The sequence below is a fragment of the Chiloscyllium plagiosum genome, unplaced genomic scaffold, assembly GCF_037043375.1.
Source record: "Chiloscyllium plagiosum isolate Xiang-an unplaced genomic scaffold, Cpla_swu_hap1 HiC_scaffold_14, whole genome shotgun sequence".
NCBI classification, from domain to species: domain Eukaryota; kingdom Metazoa; phylum Chordata; class Chondrichthyes; order Orectolobiformes; family Hemiscylliidae; genus Chiloscyllium; species Chiloscyllium plagiosum.
The window spans coordinates 76,382,612-76,408,489 of NW_028270152.1; the positions used below are offsets into that span (position 1 = coordinate 76,382,612).

At 40.1% G+C, this 25,878-nt stretch overlaps 1 protein-coding gene across 4 annotated transcripts in view; it reads left to right on the forward strand.

Annotated features, from left to right (window-relative positions):
* cacna2d2a (calcium voltage-gated channel auxiliary subunit alpha2delta 2a) overlaps positions 1–25,878 on the forward strand; it is an 824,866-nt gene that overhangs the window by 711,749 nt on the left and 87,239 nt on the right. For all 4 annotated transcript variants that reach the window (XM_043708451.2, XM_043708452.2, XM_043708454.2 and 1 more), the window contains 5 exons: positions 3,865–3,943; positions 7,691–7,740; positions 11,846–11,935; positions 15,550–15,615; positions 16,386–16,460. In XM_043708451.2, the coding sequence (XP_043564386.1) occupies positions 3,865–3,943; positions 7,691–7,740; positions 11,846–11,935; positions 15,550–15,615; positions 16,386–16,460 (360 nt within the window). The remainder of the gene's footprint in view (positions 1–3,864; positions 3,944–7,690; positions 7,741–11,845; positions 11,936–15,549; positions 15,616–16,385; positions 16,461–25,878) is intronic.

The window sequence follows — 25,878 nt, forward strand, 5'->3', positions numbered from 1 at the left end:
CTTGTAAACTCTGAGAGGCCTAACTTATACACACTTGATACTGAAAAATCTCTCCATCATGAACACCATTCAAAATTGTAAATCCTCTGAAATGATTTATAAAAACAAATTTCTACTCAAAATTACATCACAGATAGCTAATCAACCTGTTAAAGCTGTAAATTAAGATGTAAACCAATTTTTGAAACCGATCTAAAATACTTAATAGGTTGAGCTGACAGTCATTGGGAAATGTCAACAACTGAAATTGCAAAACAATTGGCTAATACAGGCTGTCCCCACATTGTGAACAGGTTTCCTTCTTGTGTCCATTGTCTATTTGTGCACGAGTTGAAACATAATGTAAAATATTTGTTTGTAAGTACAGAAAACATTCATATGTTGAATCTTTAAACTATTATCAATAAACCCTTGAATGGGACCGCATTCACGAATAAAAATATTCATAAATCGGATATTCATAAATTGAGGACTCCGTTTATTTTTGCATTTCAGAAGATGGCCTGTCACTGAGTGAACTAAGGAGAAAATGTGGACTGCAGATGCTGGAGGGCAGAGTCAAGAGTGTGGTACTGGAAAAGCACAGCCAGTCAGGCAGCATCCGAGCAGAGGAGAATCGATGTTTCAGGCGTAAGCCCTTCACCATTCATTCCTGATGCTGCCTTTTCCAGCACCACACTCTCGACTCAATGAACTAAGTCCATGAGAGTGTACTTTAGCAAAGGTTGTCTTCTCCTTTATTCCCACTACAAGTTACAAATTATTTTTGTTTTTCTTTTCATTTTTATAGTGCTAAGAATTAAAATATCTTAAGATCACGACACTTAAACAGACCTTCACCTTCAAGCATCTTTACGGCTCTTCCATAAGTTTCTGATTCCCTTCCTATTGTTTGAAACCTTTGAAACAATAAAAATGGGGCTTGATTGATTGAAATAATCAGTAATTTTAAATGGTCCTTCTTAGTTTGGTTTCACACTGTGATTCATGCCCTATCCCCTTCCCACTGATGGTAAAAATGGGATCATCCACATCTGGGTCCCACCTGCCATTTTTAAATGTGTCTAGAGTCAGTCTGATTCACAGAAACTTCACTGTACGGTGTTCATTCCGACTGGTAGAAAGACAATACAAAATTCACTGAAAACAAATACAACAAGCATTTGAAATGAAGGAAACAGATCTTAATTATTAAAAACTCTATACAGTAGTCGTTGGAAATGGCTCATTTGTTTCTGTCTGCAGTAGCCTATTTCACCTTATGGGATTGTTATTAATATCCTGATTAACATTTTAATATGTCAAAGCTCATTGTTGGTTCCTTTTCCAAAATAACTTCCCTCTTCCCCCGCAAAATATGCATGGCAAACGCAATGCAGTATTTTGAGATGTAATGCTTGCTTGCATCGTAAATTATGATAATCTTTGATTAGAAACAGCCTTTTCGCTCTCAGAATAATCTTGATGCCGCAATGATTAATCCACCACCTCTTCGCTGTAAATACATAGGTTGAAGTGAAAAAGAACGCAGAATTGTCTGCGTAGTGAGCTATGAGTGACCTCTGCTGGCTGATTCGGGAATAGCCCATTCAGTCCCACAGGCTGAAGGTGCCATGCCATCTTGCATGCTCACCTGAGGGGCACACGGGGCTTCAGTTTACCAGCACTCATGTTCGGAACTCACTCTAAAGACTCTCACCTACTATCATTGAGCTATGGCCAGCACACTGCCTCTGAAAATGAGGAATAGAGGCCAAACACATCAGGCAGGGGTACATTTATCTTAATATTGACAATGTATTCACCAGCGACTTTTGTTGATATTTAATCAGACACTGTCCAAATGGATTCTGCGGAATAGTTTTAAAAATGGACACCAAAAGTGGTGTAAGTATGAGTGTGGCATGTTGTGATCCAAAAAATTTGAAGCTTATTGATTAATGAAAACAGACTATCTGGTCGCCACATTACCAAAAGAATGTGGATACTTTGGAGAGAGTGCAGAAGACGTTCACCAGGATGTTGCCTGGTATGGAGGGTGCCAGCTATGAAGAGAAATTGAGTAGATTAGGATTATTTTCATTAGAAAGATGGAGGTTGAGGGGGGACCTGATTGAGGTCTACAAAATCATGAGAGGTCTAGACAGGCTGGATCGCAAGAAGCTTTTTCCCAGAGTGGGGGACTCAGTTACTCGGGGTCATGAGTACAAGGTTGGAGGAGAAAAGTTTACAGGAGATATGCGTGAACAGTTCTTTAGGCAGAGGGTGCTAGGTGCCTGGAACACATTGGCACAGTGGAGGTGGTAGAGGCGGGACTGATAGTCATTTAAGATGTATCCAGACAGGTACATGAATGGGCAGGGAGCAGAGGGATACAGATCCTTAGAAAATAGGCGATAGGTTTAGATCGAGGATCTGTATTGGTGCAGACTTGGAGGGCCGAAGGGCCTGCTCCTGTGCTGTAATTTTCTTTGTTCTTTTTCTTCATTCTTATTGCAGAGTCAAACATGGTTTTCATGAATGCAGTTGATGGTCATTGCATAATTTGCTGGTCTCAAATTAATTCCAATTTTAACGGATTAGACCCCATTTTCTCAAAATGTGGTGCTCTTTTGAAAACATGATTGAAAATATTCTGATTTATTTTTCACCTGTATTGGCTTTCATCTGATTTTTGAATTCAGGTTGACAAGGTGGGGAGGAGACAGAAAATCAATAATTGAAGCTGCCCTCTGCTTCATATACGGTCAGGCCAATATCTTATTATGATCCACTTGAGTGAGTGAGGGTTTAAGCAGCTGACTGGCTCAGGCAGAGTTCGAGATTCAACAAATAGGTCAGAATTTTGTATCATGCAGGATGGCAATCGAAAGCCAATAGGTACAGGTTAATCTACCAAGCCAGCACATCTCTGGATAGTATGGGCAATTTAGCATGACCAATCTACCTAACCTACACATCTTTGGACTGTGGTAGGAAATCGGAAGAAAGCCACAGGGACATGGGGAGAATGTGCAAACTTCAGCAGACAGTTGTCCAAGAGTCGAATTGAACCTGGGTCCCTAGTGCGGCAAGAATGCAGTGCTAACCACTGAGTCATCATGCTGCCACCATGAATAGCTCAGGTTCTTCCCATGTACACATTCCCAAATAACTTAATCCATTCCCATTCCAATAATATTAATGCACAAAGCACTCTCCTATTCACTCCATTGCACCTAATTTCAATGAATCGAACCCTTCATTGTAGAATGCCAATGGACAAAACTTCTTTGCATCCAATCACAATTACATGAAATCTCAATTAGCCAAATGTTTTCCATTCATTACCATTGTAGAATTCTGCTGTATAAAGTCCCTTTCTTATAATGGTTCCTAGATAGAATCCTAATGGTTGACTTAATTTTCCATTCATTGACATACATTTTACATCCAGGTCACTTTGAAAATGGTCTCAATGGATTAAATCCCTTTTTCTGCTCACGCCCTTTATACAGAATCCCATTGTGTCTCACTCTTTCTCTTTCTGTAACATTTTATAGAATTCCAATGAACCAAATCATTTCATTTCCACCTCCTAATGGAGCAAATTCCTTCACATTCACTTCCAATGCACTAAACCCCTTTAAATTCACTTCCCATCTTCAGAAGGATAAATATCTTCAGTGATACTAACATGAGAGGATGACAACACAAAAAAAATCAACTGAAGATCATTAACAAACAGAGCATACATGTAGATAACATTATTGACATCAAAACATCTGGAATAAGAACAGGAAAAGCTGGATTGAGAGATGTAACTACAATATTTAAATGTACCCTCCAGTCACATTTTCTCTCTTTCGCTGTCTCTACTCTTAGGTCCGTGTCTTTACTTTCTCAGTTGGACAGCACAACTATGATGTCACACCTCTACAGTGGATGGCTTGTGCAAATAAAGGTACGAGGAACATCACTGTACACTTACAGGCACAGGATATTAGTGCAGTTAAAGCTAAGAGGAATATCAATGCAGAGCTACAGGTGAGGTATGTTAGCATAGTTGAAGCAATGAGGAATATCACTGCACTTACAGGCATGGGATGTTAGCACAGTTAAGGCTATGAGGAATAGCCTTGTGGAATTACAGGCACAGCATGTTAACACAGTTAGAGGCACAACAAAAATCACTGCACTTAAAGGTGCAGGATATTAGCACAGTTAAAACTATGAGGAATATCACTGCAGTTACAGGTGCAGGATGTTAACACAGTTAAAACTATGAGGAATATCACTGCAGTTACAGGTGCAGGATATTAGCACAGTTAAAACTATGAGGAATATCACTGCAGTTACAGGTGCAGGATGTTAACACAATTAAAACTATGAGGAATATCACTGCAGTTACAGGTGCAGGATGTTAACACAGTTAAAACTATGAGGAATATCACTGCAGTTACAGGTGCAGGATGTTAACACAGTGAAAACAATGAGGAATATCATTGCAGAGTTACATGCACAGAAAGTGAACACAGTTAAACTTATAACTTTGAAATTATAGCCAGAGATGTAGGATGTTGACCCAGTTGAAGGTATAAGAAATATCCGTGCGCAATTACAGGCACAGGATACTAGCACAACTAAAGCTACGAGGTGTATAACTACAGAGGTAGAGGTACAGGATATAGACATATTTAAAGATAAAAGTAATATCACTGCACTGTGGGTACAGGATATTAGCAAATTAAAGCTATGAGGAATATTAATGTAGCTGCAGGCGCAGGATGTTAGAATAGTTAAAAATATAAGAAATATCATTGTAGTTACAGGTATAGAATGTTAGCAGGTTAAAGCTATGAGGAATATCATAATAGCACTACAGAATGTTAGAACAGCTAAACCTAGAGGAACATCACTGCAGAGTTACATGCATAGGATGTTAGCACACTTAAATCTATGAGGAATATCACTGCACAGATACAGGTGCAGAATGTTAGCACAGTTAAAGGTACGAATAATATCACTATATATGAATCCAGAGCCACAGCAGTAAGATTGACTCTTAACTGACATCTGAAGTAGCCCCAGAAAGCCTCAGTCATGCTCAGTCCTTGAGTATATCCTGTCCAACAAGCATTATAGACTGCGTAAAGGTGGGAGTGACGTGTTCTGATGTTGAGTTGCAATTGCACCCGGACTCCTGACTGACTCCATGATGTCTCATGACATCCAGTCAGACATGGGCAAAGCAACTTCCTACTGATAAGCACTTAAGCCCCTAGCCCCCTCAGCTGATGAGTCTGTACTCCTCAAAGCTGAACATCAATTATAAAAAGCATAGAAGTAGTTGAGGGTAGAAAGGCCACAAATGTAATCGAGGTGGGGGACTTCATTGGCCATTATCAATAGTAGCTTGGCAGCAGTGCAACTGATTGAGCTGGCTGCGTCTCAAAGGACATGAGTGCTGGACTGCAGCAGATAATGAGGAAACCAACAAGAGGGAAAATGACCTCATACTTACGAGTCAACCTGTCGCAACTCTGTCTTTCCATGACAGTTTCGGTGACAGTGACCATCACACAGTCCATGTGAAGACAATGCATAATACATTAGAACAGTCACAGGAGCACTGCAATAAACAGTCACGTGTACAGTGTATTGGAACAGTCATAGGAACGTTGCATTAGAACATCACAGACACAATGCACTAGAACAGTGACAGGCACAGTGGCATTAAAAGAGTAAGAGGCACTATGCATTAGAACAGTCACAGGTACGGTGCATTCGAACAGCCACAGGCATGCCTCAGAATAGCATTAGAATTAGACTTTATCGTCACATTTACCCAATGAGTCTAGTGAAAAGTTCATACGTCGCCACAACAGCATCATCTTAGGTACAAAGGTGATCATAAGGCTGGGTTGATCGTTTCAGGCTGTTACACCAGGCCAGGAGTTTTCGCTGGGAGGCCGCTACAATAGGCATTAGAGCAGACAGAGTCAGGGTGCATTACAATAGTCACAGGCAGATGCATTGAAACAGTCATAGGAACACTGCATTACAATAGCTGGAACGGTGCAATAGAACAGTCACAGGCACGGTATATTTGAGCAGTCACAGTCATGCTGTATTAGAACAGACACGGGCACGATGCATTACAACAGGCACAGGACGTTGGAATACTGCATTAGAACAGCCAGAGGAACAGTACATTAGAATGGTAAGAAGAACATTGCATTAGAACAGTCAAGGCATGGTGCACAAAAGAACAGTCGTAGGCATGGCGCATTAGAATAGTGATAGGCATGGCGCATTAGAATAGTGATAGGCGTGGTGTATTAGAATATGATAGGCATGGCGCATTAGAATAGTGATAGGCATGGCGCATTAGAATAGTGATAGGCATGGCGCATTAGAATAGTGATAGGCGTGGTGCATTAGAGTAGTGATAGGCATGGTGCATTAGAATAGTGATAGGCATGGTGCATTAGAATAGTGATAGGCGTGGCGCATTAGAATAGTGATAGGCATGGCGCATTAGAATAGTGATAGGCGTGGTGCATTAGAGTAGTGATAGGCATGGTGCATTAGAATAGTGATAGGCATGGTGCATTAGAATAGTGATAGGCGTGGCGCATTAGAATAGTGATAGGCGTGGCGCATTAGAATAGTGATAGGCATGGCGCATTAGAGCAGTGATAGGCATGGCGCATTAGAATAGTGATAGGCATGGCGCATTAGAATAGTGATAGGCATGTGCATTAGAATAGTGATAGGCATGGCGCATTAGAATAGTGATAGGCATGGCGCATTAGAATAGTGATAGGCATGGCGCATTAGAATAGTGATAGGCATGGCGCATTAGAGCAGTGATAGGCATGGCGCATTAGAATAGTGATAGGCATGGCGCATTAGAATAGTGATAGGCATAGCGCATTAGAATAGTGATAGGCATGGCGCATTAGAATAGTGATAGGCATGGCGCATTAGAATAGTGATAGGCATGGCGCATTAGAGCAGTGATAGGCATGGCGCATTAGAATAGTGATAGGCATGGCGCATTAGAATAGTGATAGGCATGGCGCATTAGAATAGTGATAGGCATGGCGCATTAGAATAGTGATAGGCATGGTGCATTAGAATAGTGATAGGCATGGTGCATTAGAACAGTCACAGCCACCATGCATTAGAACAATCACAGGAACGTTACATTAGAATGAAGACAGATATGCTACATTTGAAGTCACAGGAACGTTGCATTAGAACATGCTGCATTAATACATAACACATGTTGCATTAGAATAGTGATGGTCACCTTGCATTAGAACAATGAAAGGCACAGTGCATTAGAACAGTTTCAGGTATCTTTGTTCATGTCATTCAAATACTTTTTATTTTGGACAATAGATTCTGCAAGAATAAAGCTCCAAGATTTCTTTTACATTTAAAATCACAATTTCTTTAGAACCTTGTATCGATTCTCACATTGTGTGGGAGAATCTAATCATTTCTTAGATCCTCTCCAGTGATCAGATATAAATTCAGATTTTGATTACATCTTACTAAATTAATAAGTACTTTAGATTTATGGAGTTTCAGGTTTGATAAAATAGTAACTGTTTTATTAGGATGCTGATGTCTCTGAGATTTTTCTGTGTATTTTATCATTCACATGGATTTCATTACTAATATCTTTTTCTCTTTGTAGGATATTATTTTGAAATCCCATCCATTGGAGCAATTCGGATCAATACTCAGGTGAGTGACTCCTGCTGATTTGGAGAGTTACAGAGTGGCGTCAGAACATCGTGGGGCAAACTGTAGAAATATCATAGGGATCAACATTGTTCTGCGCAGGGCCTGTTATTTCTTCCCTTCTGATGATCCTGTGACTTATCGTTTACCTATTATGCTTTCTCCTGACAATGATAGCCATTTTGTACTCCAGACTCTGCTATTTTACTTCAGAAGAACTAGGAGTGGGACTGATAAAGATTCAGGTATTGATTGAACCATCTAAGTACAAGAAGGATATTTTGTCTACTAAAGGCAGCCATCTAATAACAAGGTGATTTTATATCACTTCCTAATGATGATGTTGGCTATCATATTTACACATTCACATTAACCGTTTACATTTCATCTCCCCCAGAATCTTTCACTCTCTCCAGTATATCACATCTTATTATTTACATCTCCTTATCTCACAATGAGTCATATGGCATAAGCTTTTCAAATTTAAGGTTGATTAGGCAGCCTTCAGAGGCTATATTGCTTCATTTGTTATGTTATTTTCACAAACATTCTCATTCATTTAGTCTTCTTATTGATTCTGTTGATTCCCTGTAATTAAGTCTAGGCTAATATACATGTATGTGCTTGGATCTATTACGGTTACCCTTGAGTATATTTGCCAACTCCCGGTGTGGAAATATCTACCAGTGTTCACTAATTTTTTTCAATAGTACTTCATTGGTGCAGGTGTGTTCAGCTGCTTGAGCCTGTTTTGTTCCTTTGTTTAGTTATGGATAATCTGTGTCTCAAAATCCATTTTCATTCCTCGGTTTTGCATTACTTGATATCATCTACCTATCAAAACAATCCAGCAGTCTCAGTATTGTAAGTTTCAGTTGACACCAGGATTGGAAATCATGTGGAAGAGTGTTCCACATTTCTACTATCTTTCCTGATTTCACAAGCAAATAGATTAGTTTTAATTTTAAAAATGTTTCCTTTTTTCAGATTTACCAGAGCAAATAATTTCAATGTGTTTAGTTTATTGAATCATTTTATCTTTCTGAACACATCAATTAGATTGACTCTCAATTTATTCAATTCAGGAAAATGCAAGCCTGTACATTTTAATTTGTGCAGCATCTTCAAGGGCAAAATAGTTTGCATGAGATAGCATTGGTGGAGTTGCAAAAAGCATAAGGGACTGTCTGAGAATACAGGCAGATATAGATAGACCGGAGAGTTGGGCGGAAAAGTGGCAGATGATTTTCAATCCAGACAAATGTGAGGTGATGCATTTAAGCAAGACTAATTCTAGAGCGAATTATACATAGAACGGAAGAGCCTTGGGAAAAGTTGATGGGCAGAAAGATCTGGGAGTGCAGGTCCATTGTATCTGAAAGTTGCTGCACAAGTGGATAGAGTGGTCAAGAAGGCATATGGTATGTTTGCCTTCATTGGATGGGGTATTGAGTATAACAGCTGGCAAGTCATGTTAACATTGTACAAGACATTGGTTCAGTCGCATTCCGACTACTGTGTACAGTTCTGGATGCCACATTACCAAAAGGATATGGACGCTTTGGAGAGGGTGCAGAGAAGGTTAACAAGGATGTTACCTAGTATGGAAGGTGCGCGCTATGAAGAAAGGTTGAATAGGTTAGGTTTATTTTCATTAGAAAAAAGGAGATTGAGGGGGGACGTGATTGAGGTTTACAAAATCATGAAGGGTTATAGACAAGGTGGATAGAGACAAGCTTTTTCCCAGGGTGAAGGATTCAATAACGAGAAGTCACGGTTTCAAGGTGAGAGATGGAAAGTTTAAGGGGAATATACGCGGCAAGAACTTCACACAGAGGGTGGTGGGCGTTTGCAACGCGTTGCCAGCAAAGGTGTTAGAGGTATGGTAGATTCATTTACGATGCATCTGAATAAATGCATGAGTAGGTGGGGAGCAGAGGGATACAGATGCTTAGGAATTAACCGACAGGTTTAGACAGTACATTTGGATCAGCTCAGGCTTGGAGGGCTGAAGGGCCTGTTCCTGGGCTGTAAATTTTCTTTGCTCTTTGTTCTTTGAGATTATTCATCTGTGTGGATGTGGACATATGTGTCTAGGTGTCTGTGTATTTGTGTGTATGTCTGTTTGGAATTTAAATGTGTACATGTCGGTGTGTGAGGATGTGTGAAGAGATCTATATGTCTAGCTATCTACATATGCACATGTTGCACTTGTGAGGATGTGAATGCTTAAATGTGCCATGTAGGTTGAGATGCCTTCATGCATTCAACTATCAGCATGGATATACTTCATGTTGTTCTGTCCACATGAATTCAGAATGCCATGAACTTTGGGGTTAGACTAAACTGCTCCTGCTCCAATTCTGCTGCAGCTTTATTTCTGCCTTTTTAGATTAGATTAGGTTCCATACAGTGTGGAAACAAGCCCCTCGGCCCAACTAGTCCACACTGACCCTCCGAAGAGTAACTCACCCAGACCCATTTCCTTCTGACTAATGCACCTAACACTATGGGCAATTTAGCATGGCCAACTCACCTGACCTGCACATCTTTTGGACTGTGGGAGGAAACCCATGCAGACACGGGGAGAGTGTGCAAACTCCACACACAGTCACCCGAGGCTGGAATCGAACCTGGGACCCTGGTGCTGTGAGGCAGCAGTGCTAACCACTGAGCCACCGTGCCCCCTTATCTAATGTGCCCTGATAGTCTGGAATTCTTATAAACATTTTTATATATATTGTGTTGTACAGAATATTGGTCCTTGTATTACAGTTCTGCAATACTTTTGTTCCATTGGTCTCTTCTGAGAGCCTCAATAGCATGTGACAGCTGTTGTCAGTGTCACCATCCCACACACCATTTTTATACTACAGCGTGTGAGCATGTCTGTGTAGCTGTCAGCTAGAGACATTGAGGATTTGTGAGAGATTGTTATCCTGAAAATATCACTATCAATTGCCCCCTTCTCACTGTACATGGCTTTCAGTAGCTTTGGAAACAGATTTTAGAAACCGTGGCATTAATTTTATAATTTGTGGTCTAATTTGTGGGGCAGCTGTGTTCAGTGGCAACAAACTCGCAACACTATGAAAGCTCACTGAAATAAGCTCCAGTCAGCTTGTTAAGAGCTGATCAATGAGGTTCTCTGCCAATTGCAAGCTTCAGTAATGGAGACCTACCCCACAAACCTTTGGACCCTAGAGATCAATGATAGGAGCCTCGTCTTAAAGGTGAGGCTTTATCTTTTGCTTCTCGTGATGTGGGGTTTGCAGGGACAGGAGGACCAAGGAGCCTGAGGTAAGAGCAGGAGGATAGCTTTAATCGAGGCAAATGGAGTTTCTCCACCCGTAACCTGGCAGAAAGGTCACCCTTGTTTCCCAATCAGGAATCCAGCCACTTTTCCTGCCTGGTGAAGGGGGTAGGCTGTTGGGGTGGTGACAAGTTGACACTCTTAAGTATCGATGAGAAGAGCCAACCCAGCTAATTATTTATCCTCTTGTCCCCTTTCTTGACTTCTCCAAGAAAGGGTAACATTGGACCTGTTGTGTATGACTTGATTCCAATTTTGGGAGTGACAGGCTGGCAATAAAGCTGCTTGTGTTTAGGGTTTCCATTTGGCTTCCAAGAGGACAATGTGCTTTCATAAAGTAAACTATTGTTTCATGCGTTCAGGACAAACCATAAAATAAGAATGCACTGAGAATTAATTTCTTCAGAAAATTCCTCCCAAACAACTTCTATGGCTTTCCAGTGTGGAAATTCTGCACACATTATGAATCATCAATCACTCTAGCCCTCACATCAACAGACATGTCCCAGAGGTTAATATCCCAGGAACTCTTCCGGAGATGGAATATGGGGTGCAGTGAGGAGAGTTTATAGAAACAGTCACTACTTTGTCTCTGAGGTCACGTTGAACACACAAAGGATATTTTTGTTTAATTTTCTTTGAACAGTATTCTATCCATTCACTGTTGAATGGAATCGAAGTATTTGCATGATTTATTCGATTTGAAGATACTGCGAAAAGATCGGAAATGATTTAGACTGTATCAGAGATGAACCAGATGGCCATTTTAATGCAGCCCATGTTTTCATGTTACAGGAGTATTTAGATGTTCTTGGTCGTCCTATGGTGATGGCAGGAAAGAAAGCCAAAAAGGTTCAATGGACTAACGTTTATCAGGATGCTTTGGTAAGATTACTTTGGAATGGAATGTAGATCAAATGTCTACATGGAATCTTCCTTTCTTTTGGAATGTTGCATGGTTAAAATTTGTCGTGAATGCTAGAAGAATTGTTCACCATTTAACACCCCAGTTCACTTTCTCTTCCATTGAAGCGTATCACTTCCTCAGTACCATACTGTCAGTGCAGAGTATGTGTCCAAGCTTAGGACTAGGTCTTGTAATCACAGTATTCAGTATCAGGAATAGGAATCTAGCCAACTGAGTCAAAATGACACAAGTCTACTGAAATGAAATGCAATGTCAGGTATTCCCAGTCAGTGAGGAGCAAAACTTTCTTCATGTCCAAAGGATTAATTAATTACAGGCACAAAAACAACCCTGAGATAATTGAATAGCAAAGTAACCTGTTCCAATACTATACCTAACGTGACAGCAGAGACAATGCAGTGAGACTAGCACAGTACCAAATGTTGAAGATTTGCAGAAGGCAGATTTTATATGTCACAAAAACTGGCACAGCAAATTGTAGGCAAACCGATAGCATGGTGTCAGAGTATATGTATCATAGGTCTCATAGATTTCTGTATTTACTTGGGAAATGTGGTGACAGATGGGGCTGAGCTGCTGGAGTGTACATGAAGTTCAAAATGATTCCTTATTTAAATTGTTTACAAAGGTATTTAATTTCTATGACAAAGATTGATTTGTTTTCATCAGTTGACTGCCAGTTCCAACCAATGGAACAGCTAATAGAATGTGACAGTGGTACAGTGGTGATGTCAGTGGACTAGTAATCCAGAAGCCCAGGCTAATGCTGTGGCATACAGGTTCATATTCCACTGTGGCAGTTCATCTGGAATATAGTCAGTGATGGCGAGCATGACAGCAATCGGCAATTGATGTAAAAGCCTATCTGGTCCAGTAAGGGAAGGAAATCTGTTCACCTTACTTGGTTTGTCCTTTGCTATAGATCCTTCCAGATCTATAGCAATGTGGTTTCCTTATAACTGTTGTCAAGGGACGTTTCCAGTGATGCCCAAATACTATGAAAGGACATTTAACACAAGCAACACGGAATTAAAATGGAAAAGATTTACCACGATGTTGCCGGCACTGGAGAATTTCAGTTATAAGGAGAGACTGAATAGGCTGGGACTTTTTAAATTGGAGAGTAGGAGGTTGAGGGGTGATCTTGTAGAGGTTTATAAAATCATGAGGGACATAAATAAGGCGAATAGCAAAGGTCTTTTCCCTATGTTGGGGGAGTTCAAAACCAACGAACATGTTTTTAAGGTAAGAGTAGAAAGATTTAAAACAGACTTGAGAGGCAAGTTTTTCACACACGGTGGTTTGTATGTGGAATGAATTGCCAGAGGAAATGGTAGATGCAGGTACGGTTACAACATTTAAAAAATATTTGGATAGGTAAATGGATAGGAAAGGTTTAGAGGAATATGGGTCAAATGCAGGCAAATGGGACTAGTTTAGTTTGGGAAACTTGGTCAGCTAGGACAGGTTGGATATCAGAAGTCTTTGCATTGTCTCTATGTCAGTGCTGAGTTAGCTGACTTTAGCTGAGGTGTCCTGGGCAGACAAATGGAAAATTGGCTGGTCCTCCTGCTTGTGATACCTTGCTGAAGATTCAATCTATCTGGACTTTGGGCTCAGCTGTGATAGCCTCCTTGGTTGAATATCCTATTAACCTTTTGTGAATCATGTGTGGAATAGTAATCTGTTGATGGAGACAAAAACACAGAAAGACTGGAAACAATCAGCCTCAATGGAGAAATGAAGCCGGTGATCATTCATGCAAACTGAATGGAACTGCTCTGCAAAGCGATCTTCCAATTTGATTTTGGCCTCCCCAATATAGAGGATTCCTCCCTTCCTAATTTTCTCTGTCTCCATTGCTGGGGATAAGCTGTCAACTAATGTTCCTTGTAAGCTCACTAAACCCTTGTAAGCTGCAGTCCCTCGTACTCCACAGGCAAGAGTTGTGCTAGCTTCTGTGCCAGAAGTTTCAGTTTCAATTCTCATGCCAAGATTTGATGACCACAGAAGGTGTATCATAAAGCAGCCAATTTGTTCACATAACAATGTATAATTCCTTCTGATACACCTTTGGAAGTGATAAAAGAAAAGAGTTTACTGGTCAGCCAGAATCATGTGATTGCTGCAGCCCAACAGCCTCTATATGTTGAAATAATGATGGACAGGTTGTTGCCACGAGCAAGTGTCATCCCCATTTTGAGGAACATTCTCAATCGAAGATAACCCTGAATCCTGGTTGCCAGTCCTCAACCTGGTTGTCTGCCACCCTTCCAGCACATGTGAACACAGACACACCTTCCCCTCCCTTCTTTTAGAATTCCAAAGAGTCCATTCCTTCAATGTTGGTCTGGTCCACACCTCAATTACCCCCAACATCTATCCCCTTGACAAAAGAAAATTTCAAGCAAGTGCATAAGATGTTGCAAGTGCCCTTTTACCTTCTCTCACCTAATCTTCCATGCTGACAAATGCTCATTTCTGCTGAATCAGAATTACTTGTACTTGTTTTCAATCTATATTATGTAATCACTGTTCACAATATGCTCTCCTCTATAATGGAAAGATCAAATACTTACTAGGTGACTGCTTTGCAGAACATCTTTGTGCAATCTGCAAGCAAAAGCCTAAGCTCTGGTACCCTTTCATTTTAATTCTCCATGTTGCTGACATCTCTGTCCTTGACGTGCTGCACTATTTCAGTGATGATCACTGTAAACCTGACAATCAGAAACACTCTTTCAATTAAGCCTTCTGGACACAACATGGTCAGAGAGTCATACAGCACAGAAACAGACCCTTCAGTCCAACTCATCCCCACCAACCAATCTGACATAGTCCAATGGGTATGGAGCCACACATCACAGAAACGCACCCAACTCATCCGTGCTGACCAGACATCCCAATCTGACTTATGTGTTCAACAATTTCATTTTGATTCTTTTTCTTGACATTCTTCCACCTTTCTCTCTTTCTCTTAATTTGCTTCTCCTTTCCATTATTCGATCTCTCCTGCCTTCCACCCTATGACAGGCCTTCCTTTTGTCTTTATCCCACTCACCCTTTGGTCAAAATCTGTTTATCTGTAACTTTTCCCCATTCTGATGAAAGTCCTGAGAAGTTAGCTCTATTTTTCTCAACACAGATGCTGCTTAACCTGTTGAGTGTTTCCAGCATTTTCAGTTTTTATTTAAGGTTTACAGCTTTTGCAGTACACTTTTTGATTAGCAAGCTTTGGAAGTGCTGGCTGATATATCTCACTCCTCTCTGCTAACTAGAGTGCAGTCCCTGAATATCTGCCACCGTACAGTATTATCTACAAAGGTAATAAAACTCTGACGTAAAGAGGCAGGAAGGGTGTGCAAGCATGTTTGGTGCAGGGTCTGAGATCAAAGTCCTCTATGATTACAGTCAAGAAGTAAGTAATAAGAGTACAAGAGAAGTGATTTCAAGACATGACTCTCAAAAAGGATCACCATTTAATGTGGACTGTTAGAGAGAATAAGGAATATCATAGTGCTTGCTCAAAAAACTGAAATGTAACATGATGAGTCTGATTTGCTTTTCCTAGAGCCTTGAGCTGGTGATTACAGGAACAATGCCAGTTTTCAATGTCACTGTGGAGAATGGCCAGCAGGTATGTGGTTTGAATATGAATGCCAATCTTTCAGTTTAATGACCCTATATGAACTGAGTGAATAGGCGGATATGACAAAATTATTCCCATTTCCTGGTCATTTCCTACTCATCATATAACACATTACCACATGCTGTTGTCTATCATATGACAAGACCTTTTTCAATGTTCAAGAAAGCTGTTGTTAATTGTTCATCCAGCCTCTCATTTGGCTCCAAGTAACACTACAGATAAGTCAGTATCATAAAGAATGGAGAGACCCCTTTGCAGTGCTGGCAAGCAGTGCAGTTTAGATTTTACCAAAACCTCTTTACTGATTTGCTGGCCTCTCTAACCCTCGATATGGTTTTGCTCAGTTTCTGGAGATACTGACTTATTTCACCAATGTTCCTGAAAGAGTAGATCTGTCATTAACTGTTGGGATTTTTCCAGATACGACTGCAAGTCAATATGCTAAAGGATATAGTAGTATGAGTAGATAAGTAAGGAGCTCAGTACGTCACCAAAAACATTGTACCTACTTGGAGGTTAATGGTTCTTGCCAGCTCTCTGAATAGATTACAAGTGGCATGTCCCTGTGTACGTAAAGGACAGTGTCCATGTTGAGCATAGACAAATGCTTCCCATACACTGTTATGACTGGCTTGCTTTAGAGAGGAGTTTCCAGCAGGGTGTGAAACGCATGGCTGATGAGGTGATCCTGTTGCATATCCTCTGTGTCCACGACTTTGGTCACTTCCATATTCTATATAGACCATTTCCTTTTACAGAACCAGCTCATGCTCGGAGTTATGGGGATTGATGTTGCTCTCGATGACATCAAGAAACTCACCCCCCGCTACAATGTAAGTACAAGTTGCAAACTACATGTCCATGACACTGGAGAGGCTGCTACAATCACTTGTTTGACTTGATCTCAGACAGAAAAATAGAGGGAAATTACTGCATGATAGAGGTGGGATATTAAACATTCATAGACACTAACTGTCTGTTTAGAGGTGGTTGAGTAATTGTAAGTGATCCCCTGTTCAGGCACACTCGGTGCTTTAAGGTTGGATAATAATGACTGCCCATCACATTTTGGCTTGTTTCTACCACATAACAAGGATTTTCAACACTTACCACAGCAAACTGTGTTTCCCAGTGATGTAACTTGTGAGCTTATTTAAGTCAGACTTGTATTAAGTGTGCTGCTTATTTCATGATCAACACTGGGTGCTAATAACGTCAAGGTTGTGGGTTCAATCCCCATACTGGCTAGGTCTGTGTGGAATTTGCACGTTCTCCCTGTGTCTGTGTAGGTTTCCTCCGGGTGCTCCGGTTTCCTCCCACAGTCCACAGATGGGCAGGTTAGGTGAATTGGCCATGCTAAATTGTCCATAGTGTTCGAGCATGTGTAGGTTAAATGCGTTAGTCAGGGTAAATGTAGGGGAAATGGGTCTGAGTGGGTTACTCTTCACAGGGTCAGTGTGGACTTGTTGAGCCGAAGGGCCTGTTTCCATGCTGTAGGGATTCTATGATTCTAACACCTCATATAACTCATGAGGGAAAGCTCACCAAAGATTCCCATCAATTTTGAAATGAAAGAATACCCCAGGACTTAGTTTCATTATTTTGATTAAAATTACTTGCTCAAATGTAATTTATTTGCAAACTAATATATAAAAAGAGAAGGATATGGTAAATGCACAGTATCAGGCCCATACGAAGTACTAATTCCCACACAGTCCCATCAGCCATTATTATTCTGCACAGCCTCAGAAGCACTAGAAATATCTCCACAACATAAGGCTGTTGTTTGATTGTGTTGTTGTGTGGATTCAGACCTTAAGACAAATCAGGGCAAACTTCTCAGAGACTATTGAACAATGTTTGTTATAATGCTGTCCTCGATGGTAATGCTACAGAGCAACATGCTCTGCGCTGTGTGGGGTCCAACATAAAACACTAGTGCATGACCACTGACCTCACAGTGACCTCCAGCTTCACTCAATACACATTTACATATTCACCAATCCGTATCACTGCTCCCCTACCCAGGTATCTTTCAAGTTTCTGACTAAAAGAACTTTCATAAAATTATTAGCTAAAATGTTTAACTAAGGATATTCTCCTTAAGACTCAGTTGAATGGATTTTTAACATCACCCATCTCCTAGCAAGTCCATTTTTCACAAATAGGCAGCTTATTATCACCTTCTCAAGGGCATTTATGGTGAGCAGTGAGTGGTGGCCCAAGCAACAATGCCCACATTCTGTGTATGAATATATAACAAAGAGTAAAGTGATCCAGGAATCTCAGAATCCCTTCTGAACTAGTCAGTAAAATGGCATAAGAAGATTATTGCTGGAAAGCTGCTCAGGAACTGTGCTTACAGCAGCTGAAACTAAAAGAACAAGATTTCGAACAATATACTAAAGCTCATTACACGAAAAAGACTAGTAAGTGACTGCGTCAGAAAAAGAGGCAAATGTTCTTTAAGACTTCTTGAGCGGGCGCTGATTACTTGTATCTCTTTCATGGTACCTTCTAGTAAAGAGAAGATCTGACAATGAAAGGCTTGTTGAATAGTGAAACTATACTGACAAAGAAGAGCTGAGGAAGATAACCATTTAATTTCATCTGGAGGAAGCAAGACAATGATGTCTTGAGATTCCTGCACCATATTTTCGATTGTAAGGTATGAGTGAATCATTGGGAAGATTGCAAATCAGAGATGAATTCCTTCCAAAGACTCTCACAAGGACTGCAAAGAATCAATGAAAACCTCCTCAGAGATTGCTGCTTTACTAGAAAGAGTTAGAGACAGGACTGCTAAGACTGCAGCTGGAGCCTCCTTGTAACATTCAGGACGAAAAGAGAATAACGGAAGTTCAGGATTTCCAACTGTCACATCCAACAGCACCTTTGAATCACTAGATAAAACAAAAAAAAACACTCTGGGCTCTCATTTAGAAGTAGGACATCATTCTCATGCATCAATCCTGCTAAAACATTTATCTGCATGTGCAGAGGTTCCTGTCCTCTGTATTCTAGGACAAACGCATGAGGCATATCCTATGTGCTACCAAACTAAACGCTACTGTGATCACCCCTGCAGCTGAAAGTATTAAAATTCCATCACGCCTTCAGTATGTAGTGCTTCATCATTTGCATTGCCATCACACAGGTTGGCTTAAACTCCAGACTAGGTGGAAGAATTCTGATCTGGAAGAGTAAAAGAGAAGTCTTGATATATTGTATCAGTAACTGAGGAATCCAGTACCACAGATCTACTTCTGTAGAAGGTCAAACTAGGCTTGATAATAGCATGTATTCAGCTTCATCCTGAGTGCATCTTCTGGTTAGAAATCTTGAATATGAAAGAAATTTGTCCTTTGCTAATCCGATTGGAAAGGATTCGCAACACTAACGAAATTTTTGAAAAAGCTGAGAAAATTTCTCACAAAACATTTATTGTCTTCTTAGTATGGAATTTTAATGGGCTGAAAAAGCTGTGGGAAATCTTCACAAAATGATGTCCAGTCTTCTTTAGAGAAAAGCCTCCCTACCTGAAAAGGCTGAGGTAAAGCCTCACAAAGCGAAATGTAATTGTATGGCCACGGCACTTCGTCACAGAGTTGAATGTCGCATCATCTTAATTTAGAATATTTTCAGTCTGGGTTGGAACATCTGGTCACTACTGTAGAAGACATAGACATATACTTGCTAACACAACAAGGATTTGTTCTGATTCTGCCATACATAAATAGGCTCCTTAATGACTTTATCTTTGCAGTTAAGTGTTAATTCAAAATGTCCTTTAACGGGAAAGATGTGACCTCCCTGAACCTTTCGATAGTTGAAGGCATGCAGTGAGAAGCTACCCTAAACTGTTTGGGAAGCTACCCTAAACTGTATGCTTTACAGTAATCGTTGCTCCTTAGCCAAGGAATAAATTATTGTAAAAATTCATAATTTCCAATATTACTGACCAATAAATTTAGTCCGTCTCATCATTTTGTGTTGTAGGGCTGATATTTACTTGATGGGGAAATATGTTATTGACCAGAGCAGAACCCCTTAAAATATTTTAAGAATGTTTCCTAGATTCTAACTTTGTCTTATTTTAGAGGTAGATGTGAAGTGTATGTTCCAGATGTGATGTGACTGGTCAAACTTCTCAATGTTAAGCAAAACAAATTATTTAAACACTATAGTTAAAACACAAACAAAAGTAAGAGGAATTTAGAATAACTTAACTATTGGAAAACTTAACCAAATAAAAGATACAATGTCTGTTGCTAATTAACTGTTCCAATGTAATAACATTCCATAAACACATCCTTTTTGCAAAAAGGTCAATTCAGACACAGATTCTTACATTCAATTCTCCAATCCAGAAGGAAACAGCATCAAGAGATTTCAGAGAAAGTAGCAGCTAGGAATCGTTCACTGAAGCTCTAACAGCTTCTGACTACTAAAACTGAAAAAAAACAGAGCTTGGTCAGTGAGAACTGGCCACTCCCATTCAAGCTGCTTCCATTGTTCCAAGTTAAAAATCACACAACACCAGGTTATAGTCCAACAGGTTTAATTGGAAGCACTAGCTTTTGGAGACTGCTCCTTTATCAGGTGGTTGTGGAGGACACAATTGTAAGACACAGAGTTTATAGCAAGTATATAGTGTGATGTAACTGAAATTATATATTGAAAAATACCTTGATTGTTTGTTAAGTTTCTCATCTGTTAGAATGGCCATGATAGTTTCACTTCTTTCATATGTAAATCACAAAACTTTTTTTTTTAATTTACATTCTCGGGTTAACTGTAACAATTGGTGTCAGCCCAGATAATATGTTGAAAGTGTTAGCCCCCTGTGTTCTGTTGTCTGTGCCATTATGTTTAGACTGATTCTAATCTAAAAAATGAGCTAACAGAGTTTTATATGGATTCATGCGGTTTTTGAGCAAAGTACAATGTAACTCTGCAAGTACAAATTGACCCCACAAATGTATGTGTGTGTGTGTGTGTATAGTGTGGTCACCTGTAGTGTGACATGAACCCAAGGTCCCGGTTGAGGCCCTTCCTATGGGTACTGAACTTAGCTATCAGCTTCTGCTCGGCCACTTTTTGCTGCTGCCTGTTTCGAAGTCCGCCTTTAAGAATGGTCACCCAAAGGTCCGAGGTCGAAGATCCTGGACCGCTGAAGTGTTTTCCAACTGGGAGGGAGCCCTCCTGTCTGTTGATTGTTGTGCAGTGCCTGTTCATCCGTTGCTGTAGCCTCTGCTCGGTTTACCAAGGTACCATGCCTCAGGGCATCCTTGCCTGCAGTATATAGATAGACAATGTTGGCTGAGTCGCACGAGTACCTGCCATGTACATGGTGGGAGGTGTCCCCACACGTAATGGTGGTATCCATGTCCACACTCTGACACAGCTTGCAGCGTCTACCGTGACAGGGTTGTATGGAGTTGTTCTGAAAGCCGAGCAGTTTGCTACGAACAATGATCCGTTTGAGGTTTGGCAGTCGATTAAAGGCAAGCAGCGGAGGTGTGGGGAACGTCTTGGTGAGGTGCTCATCCTCATTGATAATGTTTTGCAGGTCACAAAGAACATGGCATAGTTTTTCGGCTCCTGGGAAGTACTGGACAATGAAGGGTACCCTGTCGGTTGCAGCACGTGTCTGTCTCCTGAGGAGGTTATTACGGTTCCTTGCTGTGGCACATCGGAACTGGCGGTCGATGAGTTGAGCATCGTACCCCGTTCTTATGAGGGCATCCTTGAGTACTTCCAGGTGCCTGTCACGTTCCTCCTCATCTGTCCATAGGGGATGGCTGTTTGAATATGTTTTGGGTGGAAGCTGGAGAAGTGTAGCATTGTGAGGTTGTCTGTGGGTTTACAGTAGAGTGTGGTGCTGAGGTGTCCACCCTTGATGGAGATGCATGTGTCCAAGAATGAGACAGATGGTAGAGAGTAGTCCATGGTGAGTTTGATGGTGGGATAAAACCTGTCGAGATCAATGTGTAGTTTTATCAGTGACTCCATGTCTGGGTCCAGAGGAAAAAAATGTCATCAATGTACCTGGTGTACAATGTTGATTGGAGATCCTGCGTAGAGAAGAAGTCTTGTTCAAACCTGTGCATGAAGATGTTGGCATATTGGGGTACAAATTTGGTCCCCATGGCTGTTCCATGTCCATTGTTCCAACTATTTTAAAAAAACCTAAAGGCATCCAAAGCTGTTTACTCAGTTTGTCTCCAGTGTTCAGTTTGGGACCTCTGCCTTTACAACCTCTCTTCAAAAAAACCCAGGACAAAATAACCTTTCTAAAGTGCCTGCATCATCACATCTCCCCCTTAAAATAAACCATTAATATACAAAGATAGCTTCATTTTAAAGCCCTTAGTTCTACTCTATTAGTACCCTACAATATATATGTAATTACATTGACTCAAAGCATGTGAACATTCACTACTACGTTCTATTTAAATCCGTTTACTCCCACCACAAAATGGCTCTATTTTTCTTCATCAGCATCGTGATAATGTGTCAACAATTAAGTTTTCACGTCCTGCCACAGATATAATTTTCAAATTCAGAAGTCACATGACACCAGGTTATAATCCAACAGGTTTATTTGAAATCACAAGTTTTCAGAACATAGCCCCTTTGTCACATTGAATGGCTGCAGTAATAAGCTCCCATCTCAGTAGTCTGGAATTTTTGTCCTTAAATTTCTCCAAAAGCTTTAAGGCGTTGTGATCAGTATATACAATTGTCTCAGACACATTACTGGCAATATAAATGTTGAAATTTTGTAACACCAACACCAAACTCAAGGCTTCCTTCTCAGCCATGGAATATTTCTGTCGAATATTCAGTTTTCTGGAAAAAATACCTGCTAGGTCATTATATCTTCTCATTGTCTTCTTGTAGGAGTATAGCAACAACACCCATATCACTCATATCAACAGCCACCTTGAATGGCTTTGCATAATTAGGTGTGGCAGTGGTTAACACAGTTTTCAGACTCTCAAATGCCTTCTTACAGTCCGCCATCCACTGAAATTTTCTGCACTTCTTCAATAAGTCATTGGTGGAGCAAACACTCTGCTAAAATTTGGTGCGAGTGACTGATAAACCCACTTGATCCCAGGAACCCAAAAATTGTAGTACTACTCTCTTCGTCATTAGTATGGGAAACTCCCCAATAACCTTTGTTTTCACATTCCATGGGGCCAGGAATTCCTGGGTTAACATAACCCAGGAATATGATTTAGGCTTTTGCGAATTTACCAAGTCTGCCTCCCAAAGTCAGTCAAGCAATTCCAAAAAAATGTTGCAAATATTCCTTCCATGTGTGACTAAAAATCACCAGATCATCGATGTACACCACACATTTGAGTAATCCAGAAATGACTTTGTTGGTTAATCTTTGAAATGTGGCTGCCGCATTTTCCATACTAAATGGCATGTCTTTAAATTGGTACAGTCCATTCGATGTTACAAAAGCCAAAATTGTCTTCACTCTTTTGGACAAAGGTACCTGCCAGTATCCTCTGAGCAAGTCCAACTTAGAAATACAAGTTACTTGTGCCACCTTCTCGATGCAGTCTTCCAAATGTGAAATAAGGTATAATTAGATTTTGTAACTGCATTGACTTTGCTATCGTTCACACATACTCTTTGAGTACTGTCTAGTTGTGGCACCACTACTATGGGTGAGCTCCAGTCACTGCAACTTTGATTATGTTGTCTTTGAACATACATTCAATCTCTTTTTAAGTGCCAACTTTAGAGGGTTAACTCTGTAAAGATGTTGTTCAATTGGAACAGCATTTTCTGTATCTACATCATGTGTAATTAGATTAGTACTTCCCAGCTTATTCCCATATCTTCCCATGTGATAGTAATAACTCCTTCAAGTCATTTCAGTTTTCCTCCAGAAAGTAATTCAACAATTTTGTTTGACAACTTCCCCATTGTCCAATTTAATTTGAGGAATGTCCAACTAGAATCCTCTGAACTTGGTTCTTCACATTCTCCTTTTGCTTTCCTTCCCCGTCAAAATACCTTTTGAGCATATTCACATGGCACACTCTGTAAGATTTCTTTCTATCTGGCATTTTTATCAAATAATTCACCTCACTCAATTTCCTTTTGATTTGATAAGGTCCACTAAACCTTGCTTTTAAAGGTTCACCTATTACTGGAAGTGATGCTAACCTTTTTCTCCATTAGCAAAATTGTGAGTTTTTCATTTCTTGTCTGCTTTCTGTTTCATCATATGCTGTGCTACTTTTAAATGCTGTGTAGTCAACTCACATGCTCTATTTAACCTGTTCCTAAAATTTAATACAGTCCAAATATGTGATCTTTGAACTCTGACTCACCAATTTCTCCTTAATTAATTTCAGTGGTCCTCTCACTTCATGCCCAAAAACTAATTCAAATGGACTGCATCTAGTAGATTTTTTGGTGCATCCCTATTTGCAATAAAGTACAAATGGAATTCCTTTACCCTAATCATCTGGATAGTCTTGACTATAAGCCCTCAACATGGTCTTTAAAGTTTGATGCCACCGTGCAATTCTGGATGGTACACAGTAGGTTTGAATACTTTTATTCCTAAGCTATTTGTAACTTGTCTGATAATTTTGATGTAAAATTTTACCCTTGATCTGATTGTGTCTCTGTTGGTAGTCCGTATCGAGTGAAAACTTTGAATAACTGTTCAACAATCCTTTTTGCTATGATATTGCATTATGAAATGGCCTCTGGAAATCTAGCGGACATGTCCATTATTGTTAACAAATACTGATTCCTACTTTTTGTTTTAGATAGGGGTCCTATCCAATCAATTTAAGACGCTTGTAAAAGGTTCCTCAAATGCAGGAATGAGTAGTAAAGGTGCTAGTTTTATCACTGCCTGAGATTTTCAGATTATCTGACATGTATGACATTTCTGGCAAAATTCAATTACATCCTTGACTTGCAGTCCAAGCCAAAAAAATGTTTTTTTTATTTTGATTTGAGTTTCCTTTGATCCTAAATAACCTCCTACTGGTAATTCATGTGCTACCCGCTACACCTCCTTTCTATAACCCACTGGTAATACAACTTGATGAACCTCTGCCTTTTTCTCATCTGTCATATTCAACGTGATGGTCTCCATTTCCTCATCAAGACATCATTTTTAAAATAGTAACATTCTAGAATACACTCAGATTCTTCTTCTGTGTATGCTTTTTGATAGAATTGCTTCAACTTTAATTTTTCTGTTGTAACTCAGTTAATTTCTCTAAACCAAAACTATCCACTTTGTCCTCCAACTGTTCTTGTTTTGTCTCAACCATTTGATCAAACATCGTCTCTGATAATTCTACTTCAACTTCCCTTAACTTTATTCTTTGATTTATCCTTCTGCTTCAACGTGTGGCTTTTTGACTTTGTTATCACACAGTCAGGAAAAATACCTCAGCAGCCTGGTTTTTCACTGGCTTTTCAACCACAGTAGGTGGCATTTCTATCTGTGATCCAGCTATATCATTACCATGGACAAATTGTATTCCTGGAGCTGAGACTTCCTCCAGTACTCCTACCACGATTTCTCCACTTTTCACCAGATACTCCAACCTCACTTTACATAATGGAGCACTTTATATCTCACCATGAATTCCACATATTATCACCTTTTCTGGCAATAGACCTTCTGAATTACACATCTCGTCATTTCACAACATAAAGGATTGACATGCTCCTGCAGCTCTTAAAAATGTAATTTCTTTACCTGCTCCCCTGGCATATGCGAGTAAACCTTACCCTCACAAGTAACTGGTTTAAGAAGATCTAGCACTTTCTTCTCAACCAACCTCTGACCAGGTTACACATTCTGGTGCAGCCTTTTAGCTTCCACTATGATTTCCTTTGCCACTTCAACAAAATTCACTGCCTTATCCTATTTTCCTATACCGGTCTTCCCAGTGCTTTTTCTAAACCACCAACACTGTGGCTTCATGTGGCCTACTTTATTGCAGTGAAAACGCCTGAGCTTTTTTTTTTCCTCCTCTTTCCCCTTCATAAGTTTCCTTTAAACCTTTGATAAATATCTTTATTATCTTGGATGAGACCTCCTTTTCTGTTACCACCTGAGGATTTCTCTTTTCCCCAATTTCTATCCCTCACAGATTGAAATTGATGTCGGAAGCCTAACTTTGACGAATGAACCAATCATAATCATTAGCTTTTTCAGCTGCAAATATTGCAGTTTTAGCTCTCTGC